This window comes from Ictalurus furcatus, chromosome 29 (genome assembly GCF_023375685.1).
Source record: "Ictalurus furcatus strain D&B chromosome 29, Billie_1.0, whole genome shotgun sequence".
Taxonomy (NCBI): Eukaryota; Metazoa; Chordata; class Actinopteri; order Siluriformes; family Ictaluridae; genus Ictalurus; species Ictalurus furcatus.
The window spans coordinates 8468686-8495810 of NC_071283.1; the positions used below are offsets into that span (position 1 = coordinate 8468686).

A 27125-nucleotide genomic window follows, 5' to 3' on the forward strand; every position below is an offset into this window, starting at 1 on the left:
TCAAAATGCAGTGACAGAAAAATCTCTGGAATTCATGCAGAGGCAGGACTTTCCAGATTGTATATAGAACCAACAAATATGTAAATCACCAGACATGAGCCTGAAACCCTTCTGTTCTTGTGCTCGAGAAACACAAACTATATAGGCAAGCTACAATACAGGAACACTGTTATCACTATACTATATATGGAACCGTTTTAAAGGGTTCTAGGTATAGGCTATATATAGGCTAAATATGATATCTATGCAGTAGAGTCATACAAAACAAATAAACTAGAGCATAAATGTGTTTACTGCAGTGAGTCTGTAACCTGAACACTGACAGCACTCAGCAAATTAAGATTTGTCTGCAACTCAGATTTTACTTAATTTTTTACTTACTCTCTGTTTGTGTGATTAATGAATAAAGGGCATGAAATGTTTAGCTGAGAAAAATGCCATGCAGTCTGCCACTGATATCACATTCAAAGCTATTACTGACCAATCTGAAAGTCATTTTAATCAGGAAATGGCATGTTAAAGCTAAATATAGACTTTTTTTGAGCTTTAATATTAGGCTAGTCATGTTGGGGCTATTTTTTTTTTTTTAAAAGTGCATGTTGCTTGTGTCAAATTTGCCAAATCTATCTCACTCAAAACACATATACCAGGGGCTCTAGAGTACATTTCTTTGTAAACAACCATGCAGTCGTCTCTCCCAACTTTAGCTCCCTGTTTGGCAACACTGCTGTGTGTGATGTGCTTGCCATGTTTCCTGTTAAAGTCCATCAGCTTCCTGATCCAGCCGTGTGAATGATTTCAATACGTTCTTCTTTCATCAGGCATTCTTAAAGGGTATCTCAAAAATATATATTCAATATAAACTAAGTAGGAACACATTTTGGAAGGCATTTTGCTATAAAGTGTTAATCCCCTGTATGGAGACTTTTGGGACACCCTGTGGAGGGGGTTTTAAACTGTTAAAATATCTATATATGTCAATTGTGTGTTCTGAATTTGAATATTTGTAGCTCAGTTTGAGATTGCAATCAAATGAATCCCACTAATTGGTCCGAAATGAATTAGCCCCAAATTAGATTGTGCTCTAGGTGGTTCTTGACAATCAATTAATACACTGTACACCCTCAGGGCATCAATCTGAGTGGAGGGCAGAAACAGCGAGTGAGTCTGGCTCGAGCGGCCTACAGCTCTGCGGATGTGTTCCTGTTGGAAGACCCACTCTCTGCTGTTGATGCTCATGTGGGGAAACATCTGTTTGAGATGGTGATTGGACCCAATGGACTGCTTAAAGATAAGGTACTTGAATTAACGGGCGGTTGTGGCTCAGGTGGTAGAGCGGGTTGTCCACTAATCGTAGGGTTGGAGGTTCGACTCCTGGCCCACATGACTCCACATGCCGAAGTGTGCTTGGGCAAGACACTGAACCCCAAGTTGCTCCCAATGGCAAGTTAGCGCCTTGCATGGCAGCTCTGCTACCATTGGTGTGTGAGTGTGTGTGTGAATGGGTGAATGAGACACAATGTAAAGTGCTTTGGATAAAAGCGCTATATAAGTGCGTCATTTACCATTTACCATTTACTTCCGTCATTGGAGATTTGCTGAGTGTACTGCCACAGCTAAATAGGTGACTGAAAACTATACCTTTTAGCTGAATGATTTAGTTTTGCACTATAAGAGCTTTGTACCAACTTTGATCCAGCAACATGCTTAGCTACTGGGTTGAATGAGTAGCTGAAAAGATAGACGCTTTATGCAAATTATTGTGTTATTTGATACAATTAATATATCCTTGAAGTCTTTTGTTGTTGAAAAATGGTATTTGGACACTTGACCAATCACACCCATGTGCTTGTTAAACATCCCTTTTCAGATTTGGCCCTGCTTTGCTGTTATAATAGCCTTCACTCTTCAGCAAGATTTTGGGGCGTGGATGTGGAGATTTGTGCTCATTCAGCCATTTGAGCATTAGTGAGGTCAGGCAGGGATGTTTGGTGAGGAGGCCTGGTGCGCAGTCACTATTCTGATTCATCCCAAATGTGTTCAGTGGGGTTGAGGTCAAGGCTCTGTGCAGGACACTCAAATTCTTCTTCATTAAGCTTGGCAAACCTTGTCTTTATGGAGCTTGCTTTGTGCATAGAGGCAATGTGATTTGGGACAGGTTTGGGCCTCTTAGTTCCAGTGAAGGGAAATTGTAATGCTACAGCATGCAAAAACACAATTGTGTGCTTCCAAGTTTGTGTCAACTGTTTTGGGAAGATCCACATATGGGTGTGATGGTCAGGTCAGGTGTCCAAATACCTTTGGCCATATAGTGTGTGTGTATGTTTGTGTGTGTGTGTGTGTGTGTGTGTGTGTGTGTGTAAGGTTAGGGTTAGGTAACAGTAAGTATAACATATATAACAAATAACATATGAATGCTAGTAGTTCCTATTTCATCTGAACATATAAGGCTTATTACATATCTTAATTTTGGTAAGAGTTATAACCAAGAGAAAGGTTTGTAATATGAGTGATTTGAAGATTTCTACATATTGGTCTTGTACAGGAGATTTTTCTGTTCAGACTATTTATTCTATTTATTCTATAAAAATGTTATTCTGACACTATTCTTTGCTTTGTTTTTCAGACTCGTATCCTGGTAACTCATGGGATCAGCTTTCTGCGACATGTTGATGAAATAGTTGTCTTAGTGGATGGCGTTGTGTCAGAAGTTGGGTCGTTCGACAGTTTGCGTGCCAGCAAGGGAGCTTTCTCTGAGTTCTTGGACACATATTCTAAAGAGGAGAACAAATCTAGTGCACAAAAGGGTAAGCTCTTCTATGGATTAGTGTGGCAAACAAACATCCAATTAAATTAAAGTGTAATTTCACCCAGAGTTGGACTCCTATACACCTATAGGTCCACCTAAACACATTTCATGACATTTTATACCAAGGTTGGACTAATCGGTAGCCCGGGCACCTGGCACATGTAGGTTTCATGTCCAAGCTATAGTTTTGTTATTAGTAGTTGGCTGTTGGACAAGTCGGTTCACAGAAGAAAGAAAAACCCTACATCATGTCGACTTTTGCAACACAAAATATTTAATTTTCTATGAATATTTAAACATAACACGCTTCACGGTGGTATGACACACCTCAATGCCGTAACTGTAGGGCATGCTACACTTTCTGAGTCACCTGCTGCGCTACACAAATAGGCAAAAATGCTGTCTAGTTGTAAGTAAAACAGCTTTTGCTTGGCAAATTAACTAGCATACAAGGATGCAGGAAAATCATTTTGGTGTGAGAGTGGTTAGCGGAAAGCGTTCATATACTGTAACCCTCCTGCGACATGCAGTCACTTTGCAATTAAACATATAAAGAAAAAATAGATGCTAGGCAGGCATGAATAATACCTTGTGTATAACAATAATACTGTGTGATGCTAGGAAACTCAGAAATGAAATATTGGTTGACTTTTTGTTGGGTGCACAAACATGATGAGCTGCATCTGAAACTTCTTTTAGAAGAGGATAAGGACTAAGGCAACATGAAGACTTTCTCATATGTGTTTGTTTTCCTAATGCACTTAACTGTAAGTCACTTTGGATAAAAGCGTCTGCTAAATTAATAAATGTAAATGTAAATGTAACTGGCTAACTAGCTTACCATATATTATTACATTCAATTAGCTACCATTTCTTAGCTTAGCAAATTAGGTTTCTGGGCAAACTGGGCAGCCCATTGGAGCTTATACATTTCTGGTGGGCTACTTTAATGATTTTTCTTTATTATTTGTCCACACCTGTATACCCTGTGCACAAACAATCCTATTAAAACAATGTGGTGATAATGCAGGTAGAAAGTACATAGGAATTTATATATATTTAATAAATCCATAACTTGTCCTAGATTTTCTGGGGGTACAGCTTTCCTAATACATTTATGAGGTATTTAATCTCCAAACAAGAATTATTATTTGATGTCTTCTTCCATTCAGAACCATTCAAGGACAAGATGGTTGAATTGTCCCTTTAAAGAAATTCCAGGAAGTCCTTGAGTTTATTTCTGTTTGGTTCCACTTGATGATACTTCATTGATTTTTATTCATTTTCTTAGAATCAGCTTCAGATATTGAGGAGGTTGAAATTGTTCCTGAGAGTCACGAGCCACAACCTGACAGTCCTGCTGAGGATGTAGTCGCTGTCATGTTGAAGAGAGAAAACAGCTTACGTCACAGCCAGCGTCATACAATGCGCAATGGCAGGTTTGTTTAGACTCCACATGCTAGTCTACTAGTCACTAGTCACATCTGAGTGTAAAATATAGAGAAATACAGCAACCTTCTATTTGTCAAACAAAAACAGATGCTAAACGCTTGGGGTAGGTTACCAAGCAACAGGTTTTGGCATTTACAGTCCTTCTCCTCCCAACACGCACTACTTAAAAGTGTCTAACAGTGCTTTCACTCAGATACTCTCATTTCAACATACTGCGAATTCCTCACACTTAATATGAACTTCACATGCGTCTCTCTCAATGGAACATTCTATGAATAATCTGTGGACCAGCAGCAAACCAGTGCATAATGTTTGTTATCATGTAATAAATTGTGTCCCCTTCAATTAGCCTAAAAGTAAGAAGGAACAGTTCAGCTAGACCTACAAAAGCTACAGAAGAGTCCAAGAAGGGGCAGAGGCTGATTGAAAAGGAAACAATGGAGACTGGAAAGGTATGTAAAAATCTAAATGTCCCAAAAATTAACCTTAATTTTGTTTCTAAGAAAACTCGTAAAGCTCTGGACTTGAGTTGTTTCAACCAAGAGAGGCTTGTTCATGAAGTCAAAGCTCAGGTATGATTCGATATGTAAGTATTGGGACGTTGTGCAGTTTCTGATGTTTAAGTTTTGTCCTCCAGTGCAAATATTTTGATATAAAAATAATTACTATGATGTTAAACTGCAGACTGTGATATTAACATGTACAGTATAGTAAAATTAGAAATACTGAAATCGCTGCATTATACTATGGAATCTTTCAGTTGGTCCAACAGAAGTTTTAAATGCATACTTCAGAAGTTACCTGGCTAACCTTGGCCAGCAGCATATAATTAATAACTAGATGGCAACAACATCAACCAGTTTTTCAATCCTTTGCCTCTAAGGTGATACTCGTATATGAAGCACATGGAGTATATAAGCATGTTTTGCTCTCATTTAGGACATGCTTACAGTGGACGAGATGATCCCCATGTCTTTCCGTTCTTGGATCCTCTGTCTGTTTGGCGTCCTTGGCACCTTATTTGTCATCTGTCTTGCCACTCCAATTTTCACAGCAGTCATTGTACCTCTTGCTGTGGTCTATTTCTTTGTGCAGGTAATATAATAACCTATTTACAATAGAGTCCAAATTTGACAATGTTTCTAGTGTATGCCAAATAGACTTGACATTTAGCAAGGTTGATTTTGGTAACACTGGCCAAAATGTTACATTCACATATCTTCACAGCTTCTAAACTCCTTGAAGATTTGTGAAGATAATGCCAAAACTATGTGAAATAATTAGGCATTTCTCTTTTTATTTAATCTGACCAAGTATTTTTCTATAGATATTCTTGAATCAGGATAACAGTATGTTTGTATTAGCATGGCAGAATGTCTCTATGTTCTTCCATGTTGTTTTGTTTTGCAGAGGTTCTATGTGGCCACTTCAAGGCAGCTGAGGCGATTAGACTCTGTTTCCCGTTCTCCCATCTACTCCCATTTTGGTGAAACGGTATCTGGCCTTTCTGTCATTCAAGCTTATAGACATCAGGATCGCTTTCTGGAACACAACAAAGTCACTATTGATAACAACCTCAAGAGCAACTACCCTTGGATTGTTTCTAATAGGTCTTTACCTTTGAAATTTGTGTTATATTTACAATATTTATATGAAAATGGTTCCTCCATTTTCTAATCATCTTCTCTGAGTTCTATTTTTTGACTGTTGCATGTTGAATTTGAAATTGCAGATGGCTAGCCATCCGACTGGAGTTCCTGGGTAATCTGGTGGTGTTTTTCTCAGCATTGTTTGCCGTGATATCTCGAGATTCCCTGGACAGTGGGTTGGTTGGACTGTCAATCTCCTATGCCTTAAATGTGAGACCACCACTAATACAACATTTGTGAGAACAATTTTCATGGTACCCATTTGAAGTTACACTAGGCTAGACACATAAACATAGTTTTGGCAAAAAGATTTTTAGAATTGCAATTGGAAGTTTGCAACTGGAATTTACACAAATCCAGTGGGTAGACTTTAAATTAGCCTGCTATAAAGTGTGAACATTTTCATCACATGAACATTGTTCATCACATGAACATGAACAATGAACATGAACATGAACATGAACATTGTTCATCACATGAACATTGATGTTCAATCACATGTTCATGTGATTGAACATCATAACTATGTATCATTTGTTTTTATTTTTATATTTTTGTCAAATATTTTAAGCATTTCATAGTAATCTCACATCCAACATAAAAAAATATATATATTCTAATGCATGGATTTTGCTCACTATTTTTTTCTTTTCATTTATCTTTTGAGCGGGTACCAGTTGCTTAAGTGTGGGTGTTTGTTTATTCTTATTTCTTTGTGGGCATTCATCACAAAGATATCTTATTTTTTTAACTTCTCTCTTGAAAACCCTTTAGGTGACTCAGACACTGAACTGGCTTGTGAGAATGACTTCGGAGCTGGAGACGAACATCGTTGCAGTGGAAAGGGTCAGCGAATACACAGAGATTAAAAATGAGGTAGTGTTTAAGTGGTTATCTTATTTACCACAGAAGTAAATATAGAAATTTTTAAAAAATATACTGAGGCATTCATTCATTTTTTCATTCCTTCATTAGCAGTTGGTGAGAGTCTATCCCAGAAACAATGGGTGCAAGGATGCTCAGTGTTCATACAAACAAATTACTCTTAATGACTCTTAATCTTTTTCTGCCCAAATCAGCTGTTTGCTGATTATTTAAGTGTGATAAATTATGGTTACTTGCTGTGCTGTGATATTAATTCAGTTCAATTCAATTTTATTTGTATAGCACTTTTAGCAATGGACATTGTCTCAAAGCAGCTTTACAGAAATATATAAACACAGGATACAGATTTTAAGTGTGTGAATTTATCCCTATTGACCAAGTCGGTAGCGATGATGACAAGGAAAAACTCGTAAGATAATATGAGGAAGAAACCTTGAGAGGAACCAGACTCAGAAGGGAACCCATCCTCATCCGGGTAACAACGGACAGTGTGAAAGTAAAAGAAAGTTCATTATGGTTTTAACATGAAGTCTGTTTGTTGAACTAGTCCACTGTTCACTAAAGGAGACCTGAGTGCAAAACTGCATGTAGTAATTGCAATCCCAAGGCCATAATAGCAATCATAGTCCCAGCAACCACAGCGCGAATGTTCATGTGGAATTGAGGTCCAAAACCATTTCCATGGTACTTCAAGTGGTACCATCCTAAACAATCTCCAGGCTGTTCCATAACTGTGGGGCTTTGTAAGAGAAAGCTCTTCCCCCTGCTGTAACCTTCACTATTCGAGGTACCAACAAATAGCCTGCACCTTTTGATCTAAGTAGGCGTGGCGGATCATAGAAGACTAAAATTTCGAGACCGTTTAGTGCTTTATAGGTCAATAATAGTATCTTATAATCAATGTGAAATTTTACTGGGAGCCAATACAGTGTTGATAAGATCAGGGTGATGTGGTCATACTTCATGGTTCTAGTAAGGACTCTTGCAGCTGCATTCTGGACTAATTGGAGCTTGTTTATGCTCCTACTGGAACATCCAGACAGTAAAGCATTACAATAATCTAGCCTAGAGGTGACAAAAGCATGAGCTAATATTTCTGCATCATGTAGTGACAATATATTTCTTATCTTAGCAATATTTCTGAGATAAAAGAAGGCTATCCTAGTAATATTATCTACATGAGCGTCAAATGAAAGTCTAGAGTCAATAATCACACCAAGGTCTTTTACTGCTGTACATGATGAAACAGAAAGTCCATCCAGAGTTACTGTGTAAATAGAAATCTTACTTCTAGCTATGTTGTCCTAGTACAAGTACTTCTGTCTTGTCAGAAATAAGTAAAAGGAAGTTAATAAGCATCCTAATGTCCTTCACACATTCCTCAACTTTATGCAGCTGCTGTCTGTTGTCTGGCTTTGCTGAAACATACAACTGTGTATCATCAGCATAACAGTGGAAGCTAATTCCATATGTACGAATAATTTGACCCAGACGTAGCATATATGAAGTAAAAAGCAGTGGGCCTGAAACAGAACCTTGTGGAACACCAAATTTAACCTCGGTATGCGTGGAGAAGTTGCCATTTACATCTACGAACTGATAGCGATCGGTCAGATAAGACCTAAGCCAAGAGAGGACTGTATGCCAACAACATTTTCTAATCTATCAAGGAGAATAGTATGATCTATAGTATCAAAAGCTGCACTAAGGTCAAGTAACACAAGCAAGGAGACACAACCATGATCAGAGATAGCTCGAGATTCCCTGGAATATTAACACCTGGGACAGAATATCACTTATTTTCTGACTGTTTTATTGGTGTCTTTCATTCCCCTCATTTACTGTGTGTAAATACAAAGGCTATTAGTAGCATATATGCAAATATAGTAGAGCAATATGTATAAGTATGATTGTACTGAATTGTTCTGTGTGATATTCTTTATTGCTGTCTAGAGACTCTAAGGAAAAGGGTCTAAAGATGTCTTGATATGGACTTACAAAATGATTTAGGCCTATTTTCTTTTTAATTTCTGTGTCCAGGCTCCATGGCTCACAGATAAATGTCCTCCAAACGATTGGCCCACTGCAGGGAAGATTCGGTTTGAGGACTACAAGGTCCGATACCGACTGGAGCTGGAGCTTGTTCTTCATGGCATCACCTGCAACATTGAAAACACTGAAAAGGTAAAGCATGCTTAAGTTGAGGATTGTAACGATACACCGGTTGTTGGTGATACAGCAGTGTTGTATTTTTTTCCTCTTTTTAAAAAATGTTTGGAAATGCATGGAGGCACAAAAAGTATTTATGCATTATTTTTTATGGATGCACAAAAAGCACTGAATTAAACTATAGTCCTGAATTAATAATATATATTCTAGTGTGTGTGTGTGTGTGTGTGTGTGTGTGTGTATTGGGTTCTTTTCAGTCCTATATAATTGGATTTTTGTAACACTCAGTTTGTGGATTTTATTTTAAATAAAAGAACAATTGGTATTGAAAGTTTGCCCCCCATCCGATTAATTAATCAATTTAAAAAAAATAATCGACCAACTAATTGATTTTGAAAAAAAATTGTTAGTTACAGCCCTAGTATTCAGCTACATGAGTGGATTTTGTCACGAAGCACTGCAATATAACTATGTTTTCCCATTTTTTCACAACTATGGAATGATGCATGCTTTAGTTACTACTTCAGAAAGTAGGAGAAAGTAACTTTTGTGATCTGCAGGGTTAAACTGGACATTATAATGAACTATAGTAGGTATAAAGTCCTGCAATTTATATTCAAATATAACACATCATTTGTTTTTGTATTCACATATAACACATCATCAGTTGTGTTGTTTGTTTATACTCGGTGTTCAGTGAGAATTTATAGAGGATCAATTAAAAGCCACCAGTCTGAGAAACTAACATAGTGAATATGTCAAAACTGAGGTTTTTACAAGGTGTTTTTCATCAATATCTATTGCAAGCTCTTTTAAGATTTCTTTACCAGAAATCTTTAACAGCAATTTTATTTTATTGTTTCATGAATTTTATTGTTTATACTTTATTGTTTAGTATTTTACCGCTTGCACTCCAGATGTATTTTGAACAATACTACTCCTGAATTAAACAAATGTATTCTTCATTTGATTAAACACATGCAAGAAATGCCATGCCAGCAGAGGTTACAGTCCCCAGCATTCAGACACAACCTCTGCCAAACATTTCCAGTTTAGATTCTTGGAATATAAGCTCAAAATCATTCATCCATTGCAAAGTCTTGCCAAAGATTGTGGTTTTGTACATTTGGAACCTTGTTATCCTACTGATGGTCTATGATGAGTTTGACCATCTATCTCGGTCTCTTGATTTAACCTTTTGGATTTTCCTTTGGTACAATGATTATACAGAATCTACTCATTATCTTGACCTCACTGTACTACATTTACATTTACATTTATTCATTTAGCAAATGCTTTTATCCAAAGTCTTTTTGTATAGGGGAATGAATACTCCTTCCAATACTGCCCTTATCCTGACACCCCTGATGTGAATTTGGGTGAGGATTCATTTGCAAGAGGTTTAAAGGTTCATAATTTGCATCACCTCTTTTTCTCAGTGTCACAAACAACGCGCTCAAGGATCTGTTGATCCTAAACTCCTCCTTTCAAAGAGCCTACTCTGCTCTGATTTTTCAGATCTCCCAGTGTATTAGATTAGTCTACTGCTTACAACGCGTGTCGGAAAAGAAACAACCATTACCGTATCTGAATTTCAGCTATGTAATAATGTCATTGGTTTTACGTTATCAATTTGAGCCCAAGTCCAATAGTGATACATCAGTAGATCAACCCGAACCACATTCGCAAACACGGCAAGAACAGGACATGCAAATTGGCTTTGTTTTTGCAGTGCAGAAAACGTCTTCCAGATATGGTGACAACAGAGACCTAACTCTTTCAGGGCAACTACAACTGTAGCGTTTGAGGTAGGCTCAAAGTACACGTTGTTCGTGAACAGACAATGAAGACCAGAGGTGGGTTTTTTGTTACAAACCTACATAGGTTTGTGCAGGAAGTAAGTCTGGAATTACTAACGACTCTTTTCGGGCTGTTCAGAATCGGTTCTTTCTTTTGGGAGTCAATAACTCCATTTGTCGTGTACTTTGATTTTTTTAAACTTTGCAGACTTTTTACATTCACAAGCAGCTACATAACACACTACATGAAAGATAATATCTGAAAAAGCATAATAGGGGCACTTTAATAAAGCTTGCAACAAACAAAATGAAATCGCAGTCCAAATATCCACAATAAGTCAGGCAGAGGTCAAAATACAGTGACGTTCAACAAGGCCAGTGAGTACTCCACTGACAGGTCTGATAAAGAAAACAAAGATTCAATGCAGAAAAAGGCAATCACATATAACAAGACTCAGAACTCTGGCAAGCACTGAGATTGGCAAGACTTGATGATTGGCAATGATACAATGAACTACTTAAATGCTATAAAACCAGGATGTCTGGATGTTTAATCAAAATTGTGAACATTCTCCTGGTCTGAGGTATAGAACTGTTCTGAGTACATGTACAAAACACATACTTTATGTGGATTATTGTTACTTTTTTATGTCCTGGTTGCTGTATCAACTATATAATTAAACTAATTATGTATATTTGTCAGATATGTTTTGAATCTGACACGGACAATTTCAGCATCAACTGAGCAAAAGGTATGACTCAGTGCATGCTAGTGACTGATACTGTGACTGAAAAACACTGAATTGCTTGTGAGAGAAATATATCTGCCATGTGCAGTGTATCTTAATTGAGCTAATCCAGATATCAGGGTTAGGCGAGGCAGCACTCCAAATCACAATATGTAAAATAAAATGTGAAGTGAAGACCAGGAGACATATCTAAAGTGTCATGTCTTCACAAATGTATGCAGATAATGAGTCTTTATTCTAATAAGCAGTTGAGAGAGAGGGATCATGGGGTCAAATACCCAACCACACAGCAGTCATTCCAGTTAAAATCATTATCATGAGAATTAATCAGTGCAAAAGTAGACTGTATTATATGACTGTTTTACAGATTGGCATTGTTGGCCGAACAGGAGCAGGCAAGTCAAGCCTGACCAACTGTCTGTTCCGCATCATGGAGGCAGCTGAGGGACATATCATAATAGACGGAATCGACATCTCCACCCTGGGCCTCCACACTGTCAGGAGCCGATTAACAATTATTCCACAGGTAATTCATAGATTCCTTGTCCATGTATATTCCGTTAAAAATATACATGAAAAGCCTGATCTTGAATAATCAGAATCTGATTTCTGCATTTACTAAAATAATAAAGTGGTCACATAAACAGCAGACACCAATATTTTATATAGGATTAAAGCCACTACAGACATCTGGATCTTAGCCCATGCAATTTGTTATTTAGAGAATGTATTCTGTTAATCTGATATCTTCTGTTCTTCTAATTTTGTGCATGTGTTCAAACATAACCAAATGTCTCAGATGCTGTAAACACCATAGATGTACAGTATCTCACAAAAGTGAGTACACCCCTAACATTTTTGTAAATATTTGATTATATCTTTTAATGTGACAACAGTGAAGAAATGACACTTTGTTACAATGTAAAGTAGTGAGTGTACAGCTTGTATAACAGTGTAAATTTGCTGTCCCCTCAAAATAACTCAACACATAGCCATTAATGTCGAAACTACTGGCAACAAAAGTGAGTACACCCCTAAGTGAAAATGTCCAAATTGGGCCCAAAGTGTGAATATTTTGTGTGGCCACCATTATTTTCCAGCACTGCCTTAACCCTCTTGGGCATGGAGTTCACCAGAGCTTCACAGGTTGCCACTGGAGTCCTCTTCCACTCCTCCATGACGACATCACGGAGCTGGTGGATGTTAGAGACCTTGTGCTCCTCCACCTTCCGTTTGAGGATGCCCCACAGATGCTCAATAGGGTTTAGGTCTGGAGACATGCTTGGCCAGTCCATCACCTTCACCCTCAGCTTCTTTAGCAAGGCAGTGGTCATCTTGGAGGTGTGTTTGGGGTCCTTACCATCCTGGAATACTGCATACTGATCATGCGCTGCTTCAGTATGTCACAGAACATGTTGGCATTCATGGTTCCCTCAGTGAACTGTAGCTCCCCAGTGCCGGCAGCACTCATGCAGCCCCAGACCATGACACTCCCACCACCATGCTTGACTGTAGGCAAGACACACTTGTCTTTGTACTCCTCACCTGGTTGCAGCCACACACGCTTGACACCATCTGAACCAAATAAGTTTATCTTGGTCTCATCAGACCACAGGACATGGTTCCAGTAATCCATGTCTTTAGTCTGCTTGTCTTCAGCAAACTGTTTGCGGGCTTTCTTGTGCATCATCTTTAGAAGAGGCTTCCTTCTGGGATGACAGCCATGCAGACAAATTTTATGCAGTGTGCCATGCTGGCAGCACTCATACATCTTTTTCCCAAAGACAACCTCTGGATATGACGCTGAGCACGTGCACTCAACTTCTTTGGTCGACCATGACGAGGCCTGTTCTGAGTGGAACCTGTCCTGTTAAACAGCTGTATGGTCTTGGCCACCGTGCTTCAGCTCAGTGTCAGGGTCTTGGCAATCTTCTTATAGCCTAGGTCATCTTTATGTAGAGCAAAAATTCTTTTTTTCAGATCCTCAGAAAGTTCTTTGCCATAAGGTGCCATGTTGAACTTCCAGTGACCAGTATGAGGGAGTGTGAGAGCGATGACACCAAATTGAACACACCTGCTCCCCATTCACACCTGAGACCTTGTAACACTAACAAGTCACATGACAGCAGGGAGGAAAAATGGTTAATTGGGCCCAATTTGGACATTTTCACTTAGGGGTGTACTCACTTTTGTTGCCAGCGGTTTAGACATTAATGGCTGTGTGTTGAGTTATTTTGAGGGGACAGCAAATTTACACTGTTATACAAGCTGTACACTCACTACTTTACATTGTAGCAAAGTGTCATTTCTTCAGTGTTGTCACATGAAAAGATATAAACAAATATTTACAAAAATGTGAGGGGTGTACTCACTTTTGTGAGATACTGTAATCCAGAACTACACTTGCAAAATCACAAAATTGCAATGTTTTATTTTAAAACAAAATCCTAAATCAATACACACTCCTAATGAAGGCTTAGTTGTTAAGACTCTAGTCTACTTTGCCAGTGAAGTTAAGAATGTTCAGAAAAGCATGCCAATAATGACTTGTTTGATGGGTTTATTAGCAAGTTGCAATGTAACTGTAGAGGTGCTTAGATCATGTATTTTAAAAAAGATTAAAGACATTCAAGAGTATATTGTCAAATGCAGAGGAAACAGTCTGATGGCACAGTACAATGAAATTCTTACTCTGCAAATACTCCCAGCAACCTCTGACACAATTTAAACGGGACATAAGGAAAATACTAGGGATGCACCGAAATGAAAATTCTTGGCCGAAGCCAAAACCGAATATAATGAAAAGCTTGGCCGAAAGCCAAAGGCTGAAACCGAACACATTTTTTTCACGTTTTTTCCATTTATTTTGCCATTTTTTTCACCATTGCATAAATTAAATAGTCAAAATGTGCTTTTTACTATTTTGTCTTGCTTTTCAAAGAAAAAAATCAATTACAAAAACTACAATTTCAAAATATTTTTTTTAACACTGAACATTTTTTTTATTCCAGCAGGCATAGGCTACCAACAAGGCACAATATAACTTTAAATAAATAAATGAGTAAAATAAAAATATTTGGATGTGGTCATCTTTGAGCCCCCCTTGAATAGCCTATGTTAGGCCTATAACGGACTGCTGAAACAGTGGAACACTCTGAAGCCTACAACTAAAAAGTGCATTAAAAAGTGCATTGACAAGAGTGCAAAAAATGGTTCTATTCGGTTATATACTGCTGATTATATTGGGGATATATACTGCTCGCGTCCCTGTACACCTCGCGGAGTATTATAGTAGATATAGTAGAGTTAGATATGTTGTTAATGTTATGTTCCCTTAAATAACTACGTCTTTACCTGCTTCCGTACTCTACTCCCTTACGTCTCGCGACGTGACAGAATACTCCGGAACAGAAACAAAACAAACGCACGTGTCCACAGTAAGCAATGTCACGGTTGTCAACATCTGAAGGGCATGCGCTCGTGCACGTAGCACGTGCATGCGTGCGCCCACTCGTCGCTCCAAACGCGCTGCCGGAAGTGGAGGTCGTGAAATTTGCGCATCTCACTCTGGTTGCTAGGCTATTTGGCGCGTCATCAAACACGTCATTGTTTGGTCAAATTTATTCGGCCTTTTCACTTATTCGACCAAACACCGAAAATGCTTTTTTTGCTATTTTCGGTCGAATAATTTCGGTTGCTGAACATTCGGTGCATCCCTAGAAAATACATAAACATAAATTAAAATACAATTTAAAAAGTACACAAGTGCCTGTAAACATTTTTGGATGAATGTATTCAAGTATGCTTTACAGTTTCTGATTTATTTATTTATTTATTTATTTACGTTCATATGGAATTTAAGTAATTGACATGGATGCTAAGAATGATTAGCATTACTGTAGTATAATTCATAGAAGTTGTTGAATTAAATGCATAGACTAAAAGGCATATATTTAAAGGAGATACCAGAAGACTACAGTGGACTACAGAATAAAATGTATTAGAACATCCCATCAATGATTAATTGCCTCACTGCAGGAGATCATATGAATGCTTGTGGATTCATCCCTGTGTGTGATTTTTAACCAAGTAACTATCACTGTTAAGTTTCCAAGCTTTGACACCGCTTTTCCAAGCTTTTTATTCATTTGGCAAAAACTTTATGCCAGAGCAACCTATGAGTAAGGCAGAATACATTGAGTGAAAATTATTTTTGGAAAAGTATTAATTAACAAGTCCTCTAGAACTTAATATGCACTAACTATGACCAGAAGCAAATGTACTATCTTTTTAAAAGAATTTGTAAGTGAGAAGTCTTGACTGACCTTCTCAGCCTGTTGCCACTGCAATCCCCATCAACCATAGTGAAATTAATTAATTAAGTAAGTAAGTAATGTAAATTTGCATCGGCAGGACCCTGTGTTGTTCTCTGGAACTCTACGGATGAATCTAGACCCTTTTGAGGTGTTTAGTGATGAGGAGATATGGAACGTTTTAGAACTGGCTCACCTGAAGGATCATGTGGTGACTCTAGCAGCAGGGCTGCAGCATTAAGTCGCAGAAGGAGGAGAGAATCTTAGGTTGGGCTAAACCTGACCATTTGAATGAGGGATGTAGTGTGCATGCCTCATCATACAGTATATCTGTATCTGTTTAGTACTCCAAATATATGTAATTTGATTTAAACCTGAAGTGAACTAGATTTTTCAATTAAATATGAACCAAGTTGTCCTTCCTTGGACCACTTTTGGTAGGTAGTAACCACTGAATACCGGGAACACCTCAAAAAGCCTACTGTTTTTGAGATTCTCTGACCCAGTCTTCTAACCATCACAGTTTGGTGCTTGTCAAAGTCTCTCAGATCCTTACGCTCGCCCATTGTTCCTGCTTTCAATACATCAACTTCAAGAACTGACTGTTCACTTGCTGTTTAATATATCCCAGCCCTTGGCACTGTAATGAGATAATCAATGCTATTCACTTTACCTGTCAGTGGTTTTAATTTTATGGCTGATCGGTGTGTGTATTTTTCAGTGCACAGCAATTACTATTTTTATGTGTGTGTGTGTGTGTGTGTGTGTGTGTGTGTGTGTGTGTATATATATATATATATATATATATATATATATATATATATATATATATATATATATATACACGCATATAGATATATGTATACATATATAAGTGTATACACACACACACATATCACACACACACACACACACACACACACACACATACACACATATATATATATATATACATACATACAAACACACACTCACTCACTCACATAAAAATCATGTCAAATAATTGCTGTGCACTGAAAAATACACACACCGAACAGTGTTCTGCCTTAGGTAATCATCATTTACTGTCAGTCACAAGAGCATGGCATGTCAGACACAATGAGAGATTCAGTTACCTTGCAGAAATAAAACAAACAAACAAAACAATAAGGACTTGTGTAGGCTGTACAATTTCTCATCCAAAAGATGAGAGATCTAAGTATGTGAATCATTTCATTTAGGTCATGTCAGATGAATGTCTTCTAAACTGAGAGCTGTAAAAGTATGTGGAGTAATTACTGTATATTCTATGCACTTGGAGCACATGACCAGTAGTTAGAGACTGAGCATATCTCCACAGTGCAAATCTGTGCAACTCTGTAATTTTGTAATCCCACTGCCTATTGTAACTTTCAAATCCCACCGCCTACACACATCAGCGGAGGCATGATCTATTTAAGGCTGGAATGCTTAGGCTAATTAATTAGCATGTTCAGATGGCAAATAATCTTTTCAGAATCAGGAACATACAGATATGTGGAAACACTGATGAAACTGATGAGGTGAGGACTATGACTACACAATTGTCCCCTCATCAGGAATTCATATACTTGTTAATATCCCTTCATTTGTAATAATGAACTTAATTGGCTAACTAGCTTGTCATAGATCATTACATTTTCTTAGCTACTAATTTTTAGCCTGGTCCATTAGGTTTTCCATGACTGGGCAGGGAACTTAATGGATTTATCATTTCTTAACCCTTGCATTTAAAAGAGCATGCCTCTTGCAATGATTAAAAAAGTAGCAGGGTCTTCAGATGTAATACATTTCTTCTGAGGAAGAATTATTTGGGCATTTCGATTTGATCAGTGGTACAGGGTCTGTATGTATCCCAATATAAATGAAATTGCATTAAACAAACTGTGATGCAATATACTGTAGTTATGTCTATTAAGATATTTTGGTTTGGAGCTGAGTGGCCCATGTCATTTATGGATTTAAGGTATTACTGTTGAAATGTTGTATAAAGGTCTCCAAACTTAATGTAAATAAAAGGAATATCCGATTTGTGGATTGATTATTACCCAGGACCGATGAATTAAAAGTTAAAAGCTGAATGCTAGCCTTCTTTTATGCTCTCTTTTCCATGTGCTATATATGAGGGGAAAAATGCTTTTGTACCAGAAGTGAAAAAGCATCCAGAGGATGGGACTGTGCAGCACAGTGATGAATCTACTGTACTTGTCTAGTGGGCTAGCTACTGCATTTATGATTTGCCCACATCCTGGTCTGGAATAATATTGGAGGGATGATTTTTTGATGATGGCAGAGCATGGTGTCTATCACATCAGTTCATAGGTGTTCAATTGGGCTGAGATCTTGGGACCCATATCACACCAGTGACTGGTGGCCATAGCATGTGATTTATGTCCTTTCAATCAATGAGCCCATGGGTCCTGTGGATAGGGGCTGGAGTCATCTACTCCCACCAGGACAGAAACGTTGGAAATCATGGAATAAAGCAGATCAGACAGAATAACTTTTATATTGATTTGCAGTGATCCTGCTCTCTAATGGGAACCCATGTCAGAAAAATGACATAGCAGAGACTACTATGTTTTATCTTTAATTCATAACCTGTCTGAATGTGTGCACACTCTGACACTCTGTGGACAGCTAATGAGATTGTAACCTTCAAGGCTCTGTGTCTAGAATAAGTATCAGACGCTGTGTCAGTATCAGAGAACTTTTCATCACATTGCCTTTAGTCATTTGAATCATTTTTCATTGATCTCCCACTCAACAGTAATGCACTGAATTGTTAAAAACCAGATGTTAGAAGTGGAAGTGGATCATTATTTTCAGTTGGAGTCAGCAGTGTTATGTATCATTCATGTTGTATGGAATTATATATAAAACATGCATAGTTCATCAAAGGTTATTACATAAAAAGTAGTGTCAAACAGATTAATTAACCTAACCATTAAATGTATGTTGTCACATTGTAAAAAAGCCATAAACGGCATTTGTGGAATATTTTCATTTTATATTTCCATAGACTAAATTCATTCTGTCATGGTCAAATTTTGCAACACTTGGAGAAAAATGAGGACATAAAACAGCTGTTCAGATTGGTGTCTTGGATATGTCCATTTTACTTTAATTTTGTATGTCTTGAATTAATATGTTTACAATATGTTTTTATTCATTTTGTGGACTTTTAACTTGTTATATCCAGTCTCAGGACATGGGCTTTTCTATACTACCTAGAAATTTAAAGTGCAGTTTAAAGTGCAGGAAGAACTCTCCTCGTTTCATACTAAGAATGTATATTTCTAAGAATGGATAATTCTCACCTGCCTAAAGAGGATTTACTTGGAAGCCTTTTCCCCAGGGGAAATCAAACACCACTTTAGGGGTCTGAGTCACTGAGTCCCTCTACCTGTCATGTGTATATATGAATTTATAATGTTGTATGTTTTTAATATATTTTTTTGTTGCATTTTTCCCCTCATGCTTATTATTCAATACTATTTATTAGTTTATGAATACAATTATTCATTTACTTAAATTGTTAAATGAAAATTGACATGGACAGAATGTACTTACTTACTCCCAAATGTGGGAGGATAACTCATATGTCTATTGAACAGTCACTATTAGATTTAGAAAATTTGTGTCTTATTTATTTTTTTACAGTGTGGGCCAGAGGCAGCTGCTGTGTCTGGCTAGGGCTTTGCTACGGAAGTCAAAGATCCTGATCCTGGATGAGGCCACTGCCGCTGTTGATTTAGAGACCGATGAACTGATTCAGAGCACCATCAACCGAGAGTTCTCCCAATGCACTGTTCTCACCATCGCTCACCGCATTCACACCATCCTGAACAGCACACGGTAAAATCTAACAGTGGAAATGGTTAAAGAAATGAGTACTGACTACTCAAATATATTCAACGGTCATTTTTATTATCTGAATTAAGTTACAAGAAATCTTTTATGTCATTTGTGTGTGAAATTTTACGTAAGCACAATTCATGTGACACAAGTTTTAGATACTCACATAATAATAGTTCAAACCAAGAACAAACCTTCTTATTTAAATTTTCTTCCAAAACACCCCATACAAAACACACACACACACTTCACACAGAAAATACAAATAGTCAACAATATAGGTCAGAGTTATTCAACAGAAATGTCACGTTTCTTAAAAAGGTCAAGTTTCTTAAAATTCCTTCCTTATGGTCTGAATGAGTTCTGAAAAAGGCTGCTAATCATATAAATAAGACCATCACATACGGCTGTTTTATTTTGGTGCAGGGCGTGGTACTGCACCTGGTAGTGTTGCAGTATCACAGCTCCAGGATAAAAGTTTCCTCTGGGTTCTCAGGTTTCCTCCCACCTCCCAAAAACATGCCAGTGGGTGGACTGGTAAAGACAAATTGCTCCTACAGTATGTGGACTTGGTGGCTGTATTTCTACCTCACACCCAGTGTTCCTGGGATAGATCCATGAGGCCCTGATAGGGATAAAGCAGTTAATGAAAGGGAGTGAGTGAGTGAGCATTTTAAAATTGAATTATTTCTTTCTTTAAACTTAGCTTTGTGAATTTTATGTAGGTGTAAACAAAAGAATATGTTAAGTGAACTTAAATGTTTATAAGTTACCTGTACTCAAAGCAATACATTTTTATACTTAAACAATTTAATGCAATCAGTTTCCTTAATTGATTTAGGTAAACTTAATCCGTCAGGTTTTACTATGTAGCAATAGTTTGCTAGTTCCTGTCAACTTGGGATAGCTACTTTGACTCGTAAATTGATTTTAAAAAAGAAAGGTTTCAAAGTTATAAAAAGCTAAATATTTGGATGTTTTATTTCACCTTGTAACTCTCAGGATAAAACTGTCTGAACATAAATTTGATTATGTAGTTGATGTGTGGTGAGAATACAGCTTGGTTGGGATACCAGTCCATTGCAACACACACACATACACACACACACACACACACACACACACACACACACATATTCACACATTTATTCAAACCTAGGGGCAATTTAGCACACTGTGATTTGCACACTGTGTATTTAGAATACTGTGTATTCTGTGAAATAATACACAGACAGTAACCCAAGCACAGGGTCAAATTAGACACTTTGAAGCTACGAAGTAGCAATGTTACCTTCTGCACCACCTTCCAGCCTCTGTGTTATAATTCAGTCCCTTCAGGATTTTGCAATCGCAGAAATTAACGCAAAATAAAGGAAACTCCGTAATATTTGCAGGAGCTTGCAATTTTTCAAAATTATAGCAGATTTTCTGTTGATTTGGGCCAAGGGGCATCATGTAACGTCAGGGCAAATGCCATTCAGCCAAAGTGCCCTTCGATTCACTTGAGTCGAACATGAGTACAGCTAAAAGGTCTCATTTACCAACAAACATCACTGCGAAAGACCATGCAAAACAATTTCATGCAATTGCAGTTTCGCCAATTCAAGTAGGTTTCCGCAAAATTGCACAAAGTACACTGCAGATTTAGAAAAAAAAGCCGCAGCAAAATCAAGCATTTTGGCTGCAACAATCACAAAAAACTCCACGAAATCCTGTATGGATTGATAATTGCAATTTAATTTAAAAGATAATTTTCTTGTTTTGATTGGCATATTTTAAAAATCATCTTAAGAAAAAAAACATTTTAAGATGGGTAATTTAAAACATAAAATAAGGGGGGTGTTTAAACCTCCATGCTGAGTGGGATGAGGTAATTCTCTGGGAAGTGCATACAGAGTTTTACACTGTGACACTCAGGCCTTAATTTAAGATCCAAAATCAAAAGTGCAATGGAGCATACCAGGGCAGCCCTCGAGAGATCTGAGTGTGCGCATTGTGAACGCCTTACAATTAGGCATCTCCACTTGTGGCTAGCTCTCTTTGCTGCCGAAGGGAGTTGGGTTTCAAAGTCTCGCATATCTGGGCTGGCCGCTGCATATAAAGAGCTGTTTGAAGTGATTACTAAGGCTTGATGAGCTTTTTTCTCTCCAGTGAAAATAAATCTCCCTCACACTGCAGAAAACTCCCCTTTTTTCCAGAAGTGAAAGACAAAATATCACGCTTCTTGGGAAAACCATACATGCCGTATTTATAACTCCGTGATGCCGGATTATTCGCCCATTGTGGGGAATGAACGGCATGGCTATTTAGCTATGCTGAAGGTGAAGGAGGTGCTTGCGGGGGACATAAGGTTGTTAGGGCAGTTAGCCCCCAGTACTATTGTAGGGCCCCCCCTAGCCAAGGCTGTCCCAAGTTTTCAGTGTTCTCTGGTCAGCGAGCTGTCACTGGGCAACAAAAATCTGATCCTTTCCCTCCAATAGAATGTGGAAAAGTTAGCGTCACTAAAAGACCATCTGGCAGCATGGAAACTACTGCCGAATGTGTCTCCATGGGTTCTGTCTACCGTCTTCTTCTTTTCGTGTCGAGGTTCCATTTCATATTAGTTTCTCCCAGTAGGCAGCGGTCTCGATAGTCCTGTCCGTCGTGTCGCACAGGTCACGCGCCATGCAGGAATGTGGAATGAATCAATTGGCCAGGAAGCAGTCCCCATCTGGCCATATTCTCCCTGCAGTGGCCGACTTGTGTTCTTAAAACACTCTCTACTGTAGAAAAGGGTTACTGGGTCTAGTTCAGAGCTTGACACCCCCAGTTCAGAAGTGTGCTCACCACAGTACTCAACACAGAGCAGAGCATTAGGTTAGTGCAGGAAGTAAGATCCCATAGAAAATGTACCTCATTCCATGAGGGAGGGAGGTTTATACAGCCATTATTTCCTGGTCCGCAAAAAAGATGGGAGTATGCGGCCAATTTTAGATCTGCATCATCTGAACCGTACTCTTCAGACATACAGGTTCAAGATGCTGATGCTCAAACTTATCATTCCACAGATTCAGTTTGAGGACTGGTTTGTGACGATAGATCTAAAAGACACATATTTCCACATAGAAATATCGCCCAGTCACAGGAAGTTCCTGAGGTTTGCGTTTGGAGGCAATACATACCAATATTGGGTTTTTCCCTTCAGGCTAGCTTTATCCCCTCGCACCTTCACAAAGTGCATGGATGCCATTCTGGCTCCATTGCGACTCAAGAACAAAACCTCTGAGATTAATCAGTGTCACGTAGCGATGCCTACATGCTCTGAGAATTTGGAGGTGTCCCGGTTTCTAGCCTTGGGGCATTGCCTTATCACAAGACAGTAATGACAGACACCTCCCTCATGGGTTGGGGTGCAGTCTTAGATGGCTCTCCAACTCACGGTCTCAGGAGTGGCCCTCATCTGGAGTAGCATATAAATATATGGTATTTATATATATAGTAATGCAGGCCATGTTTCTAGCACTGGAATTATTTCTTCCTCAATTGAGAGGTCACCATGTGTTAGTTGTGACAGAGAACACAACGGTGGTGTCATATATCAACCATAGGGAGGATTATGTTCAACTAATGCAACTAATTCTTCTCTGGGCAGAGGGAAAGTTTTTGTCAGTGAGTGCAATGCACATTCTGGTCAACTGGAATATGGGGGCAGACATCTTGTTGAGGCAGGGGCTGAGGCCCAGGGATTGGAGGCTCCATCCACAAGTGGTGAAGTCCATATGGCAGAGGTTTGGCCAAGCATAAGGGGATGTGTTCGCCTCCGAGGAGACAACACATTGCTCAATGTGGTTGGCCCTCTCTCCTCCCACACAACTGGGGCTGGACACCGTGGTGCACATGTGGCCCAGGTTACATCTGTACATTTTTCTTGTGATCGCTCTGGTCCTGCAAGTTCTAGCGAGAGTTTGCGAAGATTGTCCACGTCTGCTGCTAGTAGCACCTTATTGGCCAGCTCGAATATGGTTCTCAGAGATAATATCTCTACTGGACGGCACTCCTTGGGAGATTCCCATCGGCAGGGATCTACTGTCTCAAGCCAAAGGGCTGATTTATCACCCTCGGCTGGAACTGTGAAAACTATGGGCCTGGCCCCTGAGGGGCACCAGCTCATAGATTCTGGTCTCGAAATTGAGGGTGTAGAAACCATGTTGAATGCTAAAGCACCATCCACACGGGAATTGTATGCACTCAAGTGGTGACTTTTTTTCTCGTGGTGTGAGGAACATCAGCTAGACCCATTGAACTGTGCAATAGCTACAGTCCTGGAGTTCTTACAAGGATGTTTCTCAGCAGGGTTGGCTCCTACAGTCAGGATCTACATGGCTGCCATTTCGGTCAGCCACGCCCCTATTGATGGAGCTTCTGTGGGGCAACGTCTTCTAACTTCGAGGTTTATGCATGGTGTCAGGCAGCAGAGGCCCATCTGCAGAACATGCATACCTTCCTTGGACCTTTCTGTGGTCCTGTAAGGTCTGTCAGGTGCCCCATTTGAGCCCTTAGAGTCAGCCTCAGAGAAGCTTCTGACTCTAAAGGTAGCTCTTCTGCTGGCCCTGGCATATCTCAAGCTAGTAGGAGATCTTCAAGCGCTCTCTCTTGCCCCTTCCTGCCTTGACTTTGCCCCTGTATTAGCCAAGGCCTTCTGAAATCCTAGGCTGGATTATATTCCTAAAGTGCCTACATCTGCTGCCCAGCCAGTAGTGCTGCAGGCTTTCTGCCCTCCTCTGTCCCTCACACCAGAACAAGATAAATTGCACCTACTGTGTCCAGTAAGAACTCTCTGTACTTACGTCCACAGCTCAGGCCAGTGAGGTAAATTGGAGCAGCTGCTGCTCTGCTTTGGTGGCAACAGTAGAGGTCATGCTGTGTCTAAGCAGCGCATCTCTAATTGGATAGTGGAAGCAATCTCTATCACTAATGAGGCATGCAGTCTCGCTATGCCTCTGGGCAAAAGAGCTCATTCCACTAAGGGTGTCGCCTCCTCAAAGGCTTTATCCAGAGGGGTACACTTACAGGATGTGTCTGCTGCAGCAAGGGGGTCTACGCCACACACATTCATTCAATATTAAAGCCTGGATATACATTCCACCCCAGGCTCGAGTGTCTTGCAGTGACCCTTGTTCTCGGCTTTTTTTGTACAGGCCATACCCTCAGAATGACGGAGTGGGTATTGTCATTCCCACAGCATGGAGTTCACGTAACGTTGAGTTCCCTTTGAAAGGGAACATCTGGGTTATGCATATAACCCTGTTCCTTGAGAAGGGAACGAGATGCTGCGTAGCTTTGTTATACTGGGGCATGCCTGTGAATTGCATCTTCATTTCAGATAATAGAGGCTGACAGCACGGTTCATAGGTGCCGTTTTTATATCACGTGATGTGCTTAATTTCCACGTCACCTGATCATGGCAGGCCTATAAATAGGCAAGATGTTACACAAGCTCATTCCCTTCTCAGGGAAAAGGGTTATATGTGTAACCCAGTTGTTTTTGCATACACTAAATGTTGCTACCATGGTTAGTTTGTATCTTAAAGAACAACTTGAAGGAACAGATCAAGCTGTAATCAGTATTCTAATCTTGGCTGCTAGCATGTCAGCATAATCTCTTTCTCTTGTTTTCCACAGGGTGATGGTTCTGGATGCTGGGAAAATAGTGGAGTTTGATTCCCCAGCTGTACTATTTGAGAAGAACGGCCACTTTCATGCCCTGGCCAGAGAAGCTGGAATCTCAGCGATACAGTACTCAGTGCTGTGAACTTTATAGCAGTGCCTGAATTGGACATTGCACTTGACTTGGAAGTGAGAAGGTGCAGCTTTCATGTAACTGTCCTTGTGTGGATGTTTACAATATAGACAGCAAAGTTCATGTTTGCCTCTTTGTGTGTAAGATCTGTGCATGTTAATGTGCATGTTTATGTGTTTCCTTTTGCATAGACTGTAAACAGGGTAGGCTATATGTATGCAAGTAATGCAACATGTTTGTGTAGTGCTACAGCGGAATGTGCCCAAACATGTATAAACTGCAAAAACGCATTCATCTCAATATTTTTTTTTCAATATCTGCATTATTTATAAATTGTTCCTCTTTTTCGATAAGCCGTTACTTCAATAAATTGTTTAAATTTAGTCAGTTAAACAAAATTTCCTTTTAATAAATGGCATCTATGTTCTTTCCTTTTTTTAAACGTTATTCTTGATAGTGATCTTTGCAGTATTCATTCCTTACAAGTGTTCATAGTATTCTGTTAAAGATGTAACCAAACACATTATTCAGAATGAACAGATACTGTTTCTAAACAGATGCAAATACAGATTTAAAAAAAAAAAAGAGCTAGTTTAAAAGGTTCACCGAGCACGAGACCAGAGGTGCACATCAGGACTGAGATCTGCGGGTTGCAGCAAAAATGCTTCACATGAGTTTTTTACATTCCTGTGTGCAAAAGGGAGCTGTCAGATATGAAGCTTGCAAGGCAAAGAAAGACCCTGTCCATTAACATAAACATGCAGAACTCCTGTGTATTTAAAGCATTCATTCATCTTTAGTAGCTGATTTCTACATGACCATTTCTCCATCTCCTTAGCATTGCTGCTTTATACCAGTCCTATTTGCTTTGATATTAATACAACCTGATACCTCCACTGCTATGTGGTGTGTAAGTCTTACATATAGATTGAATTTATAAAGAAGAATTAATGCTAATCATTAATATAAGTGCAACTGAGTCCAGGTGATCGAGACACAGTATGACTGTAAAGAGAATAGTTTTTGTTATTTGTAATATATAGCATCTCTATTTATCATATCCATATACTGTATGCTAGAGTATCAACTGCTAAGTATATATGTTCTTGGCTGACCAGACTGGAACCTAATGTGGTCTTTGAGGTTGTAGTCCATCTGCCTCAAGGTTCAACATGTAGTGTTTTCTGAATTGCAGCATCCCAAATAGTCTACATGCTTATTTGTTTATTTACTGTATTTATTTCTAAATGTCACAACCAGGTTGGTTAAATTGTAATAGAAACTAAACAATGCAGCAGGACATCTGTTTGAACTATTGCTTCTTCCATTCACAGCTAATAAAAAGCTACAGATTTCCAACCTATTCGTTTTGTCACCTTGCTGGTTTAAACTCAAAGAATGCACTGAGAACTTATTTCTGGTGTAATTAATTTGGATCATTTATTCTTCAATGACTAGGACAGGTTATTACGGTTTTCTGAATAAGATGCAGCAATGGTCTTTCATCATAGCCTAGCTTTGATGTTCAATTTATCTATCTTCCATGTCCTAAGAGCCTGTTGAGAGAACACACGCAAAGTAACCTAAACTGCACTCAGCTACAACCATTTCCATAGACGTGCAACCATTTCCATAGACTCCTTGC

The 27125-nt window shown here is 38.8% G+C and overlaps 1 protein-coding gene across 1 annotated transcript in view; it reads left to right on the forward strand.

Moving 5' to 3' along the window:
* The window catches only part of LOC128604023 (ATP-binding cassette sub-family C member 2-like), a 54874-nt gene extending 28036 nt beyond the window's left edge, over positions 1–26838 (forward strand). The window contains 13 exon segments of the mRNA XM_053618794.1: positions 1129–1296; positions 2627–2807; positions 4101–4248; positions 4611–4713; positions 5201–5356; positions 5672–5871; positions 5994–6120; positions 6685–6786; positions 8836–8979; positions 11880–12038; positions 15926–16092; positions 19507–19701; positions 25363–26838. Coding sequence (XP_053474769.1) covers positions 1129–1296; positions 2627–2807; positions 4101–4248; positions 4611–4713; positions 5201–5356; positions 5672–5871; positions 5994–6120; positions 6685–6786; positions 8836–8979; positions 11880–12038; positions 15926–16092; positions 19507–19701; positions 25363–25492 — 1980 coding nt within the window. The 3' untranslated portion in view covers positions 25493–26838.
* The last annotated feature ends 287 nt before the right edge of the window (positions 26839–27125 follow it).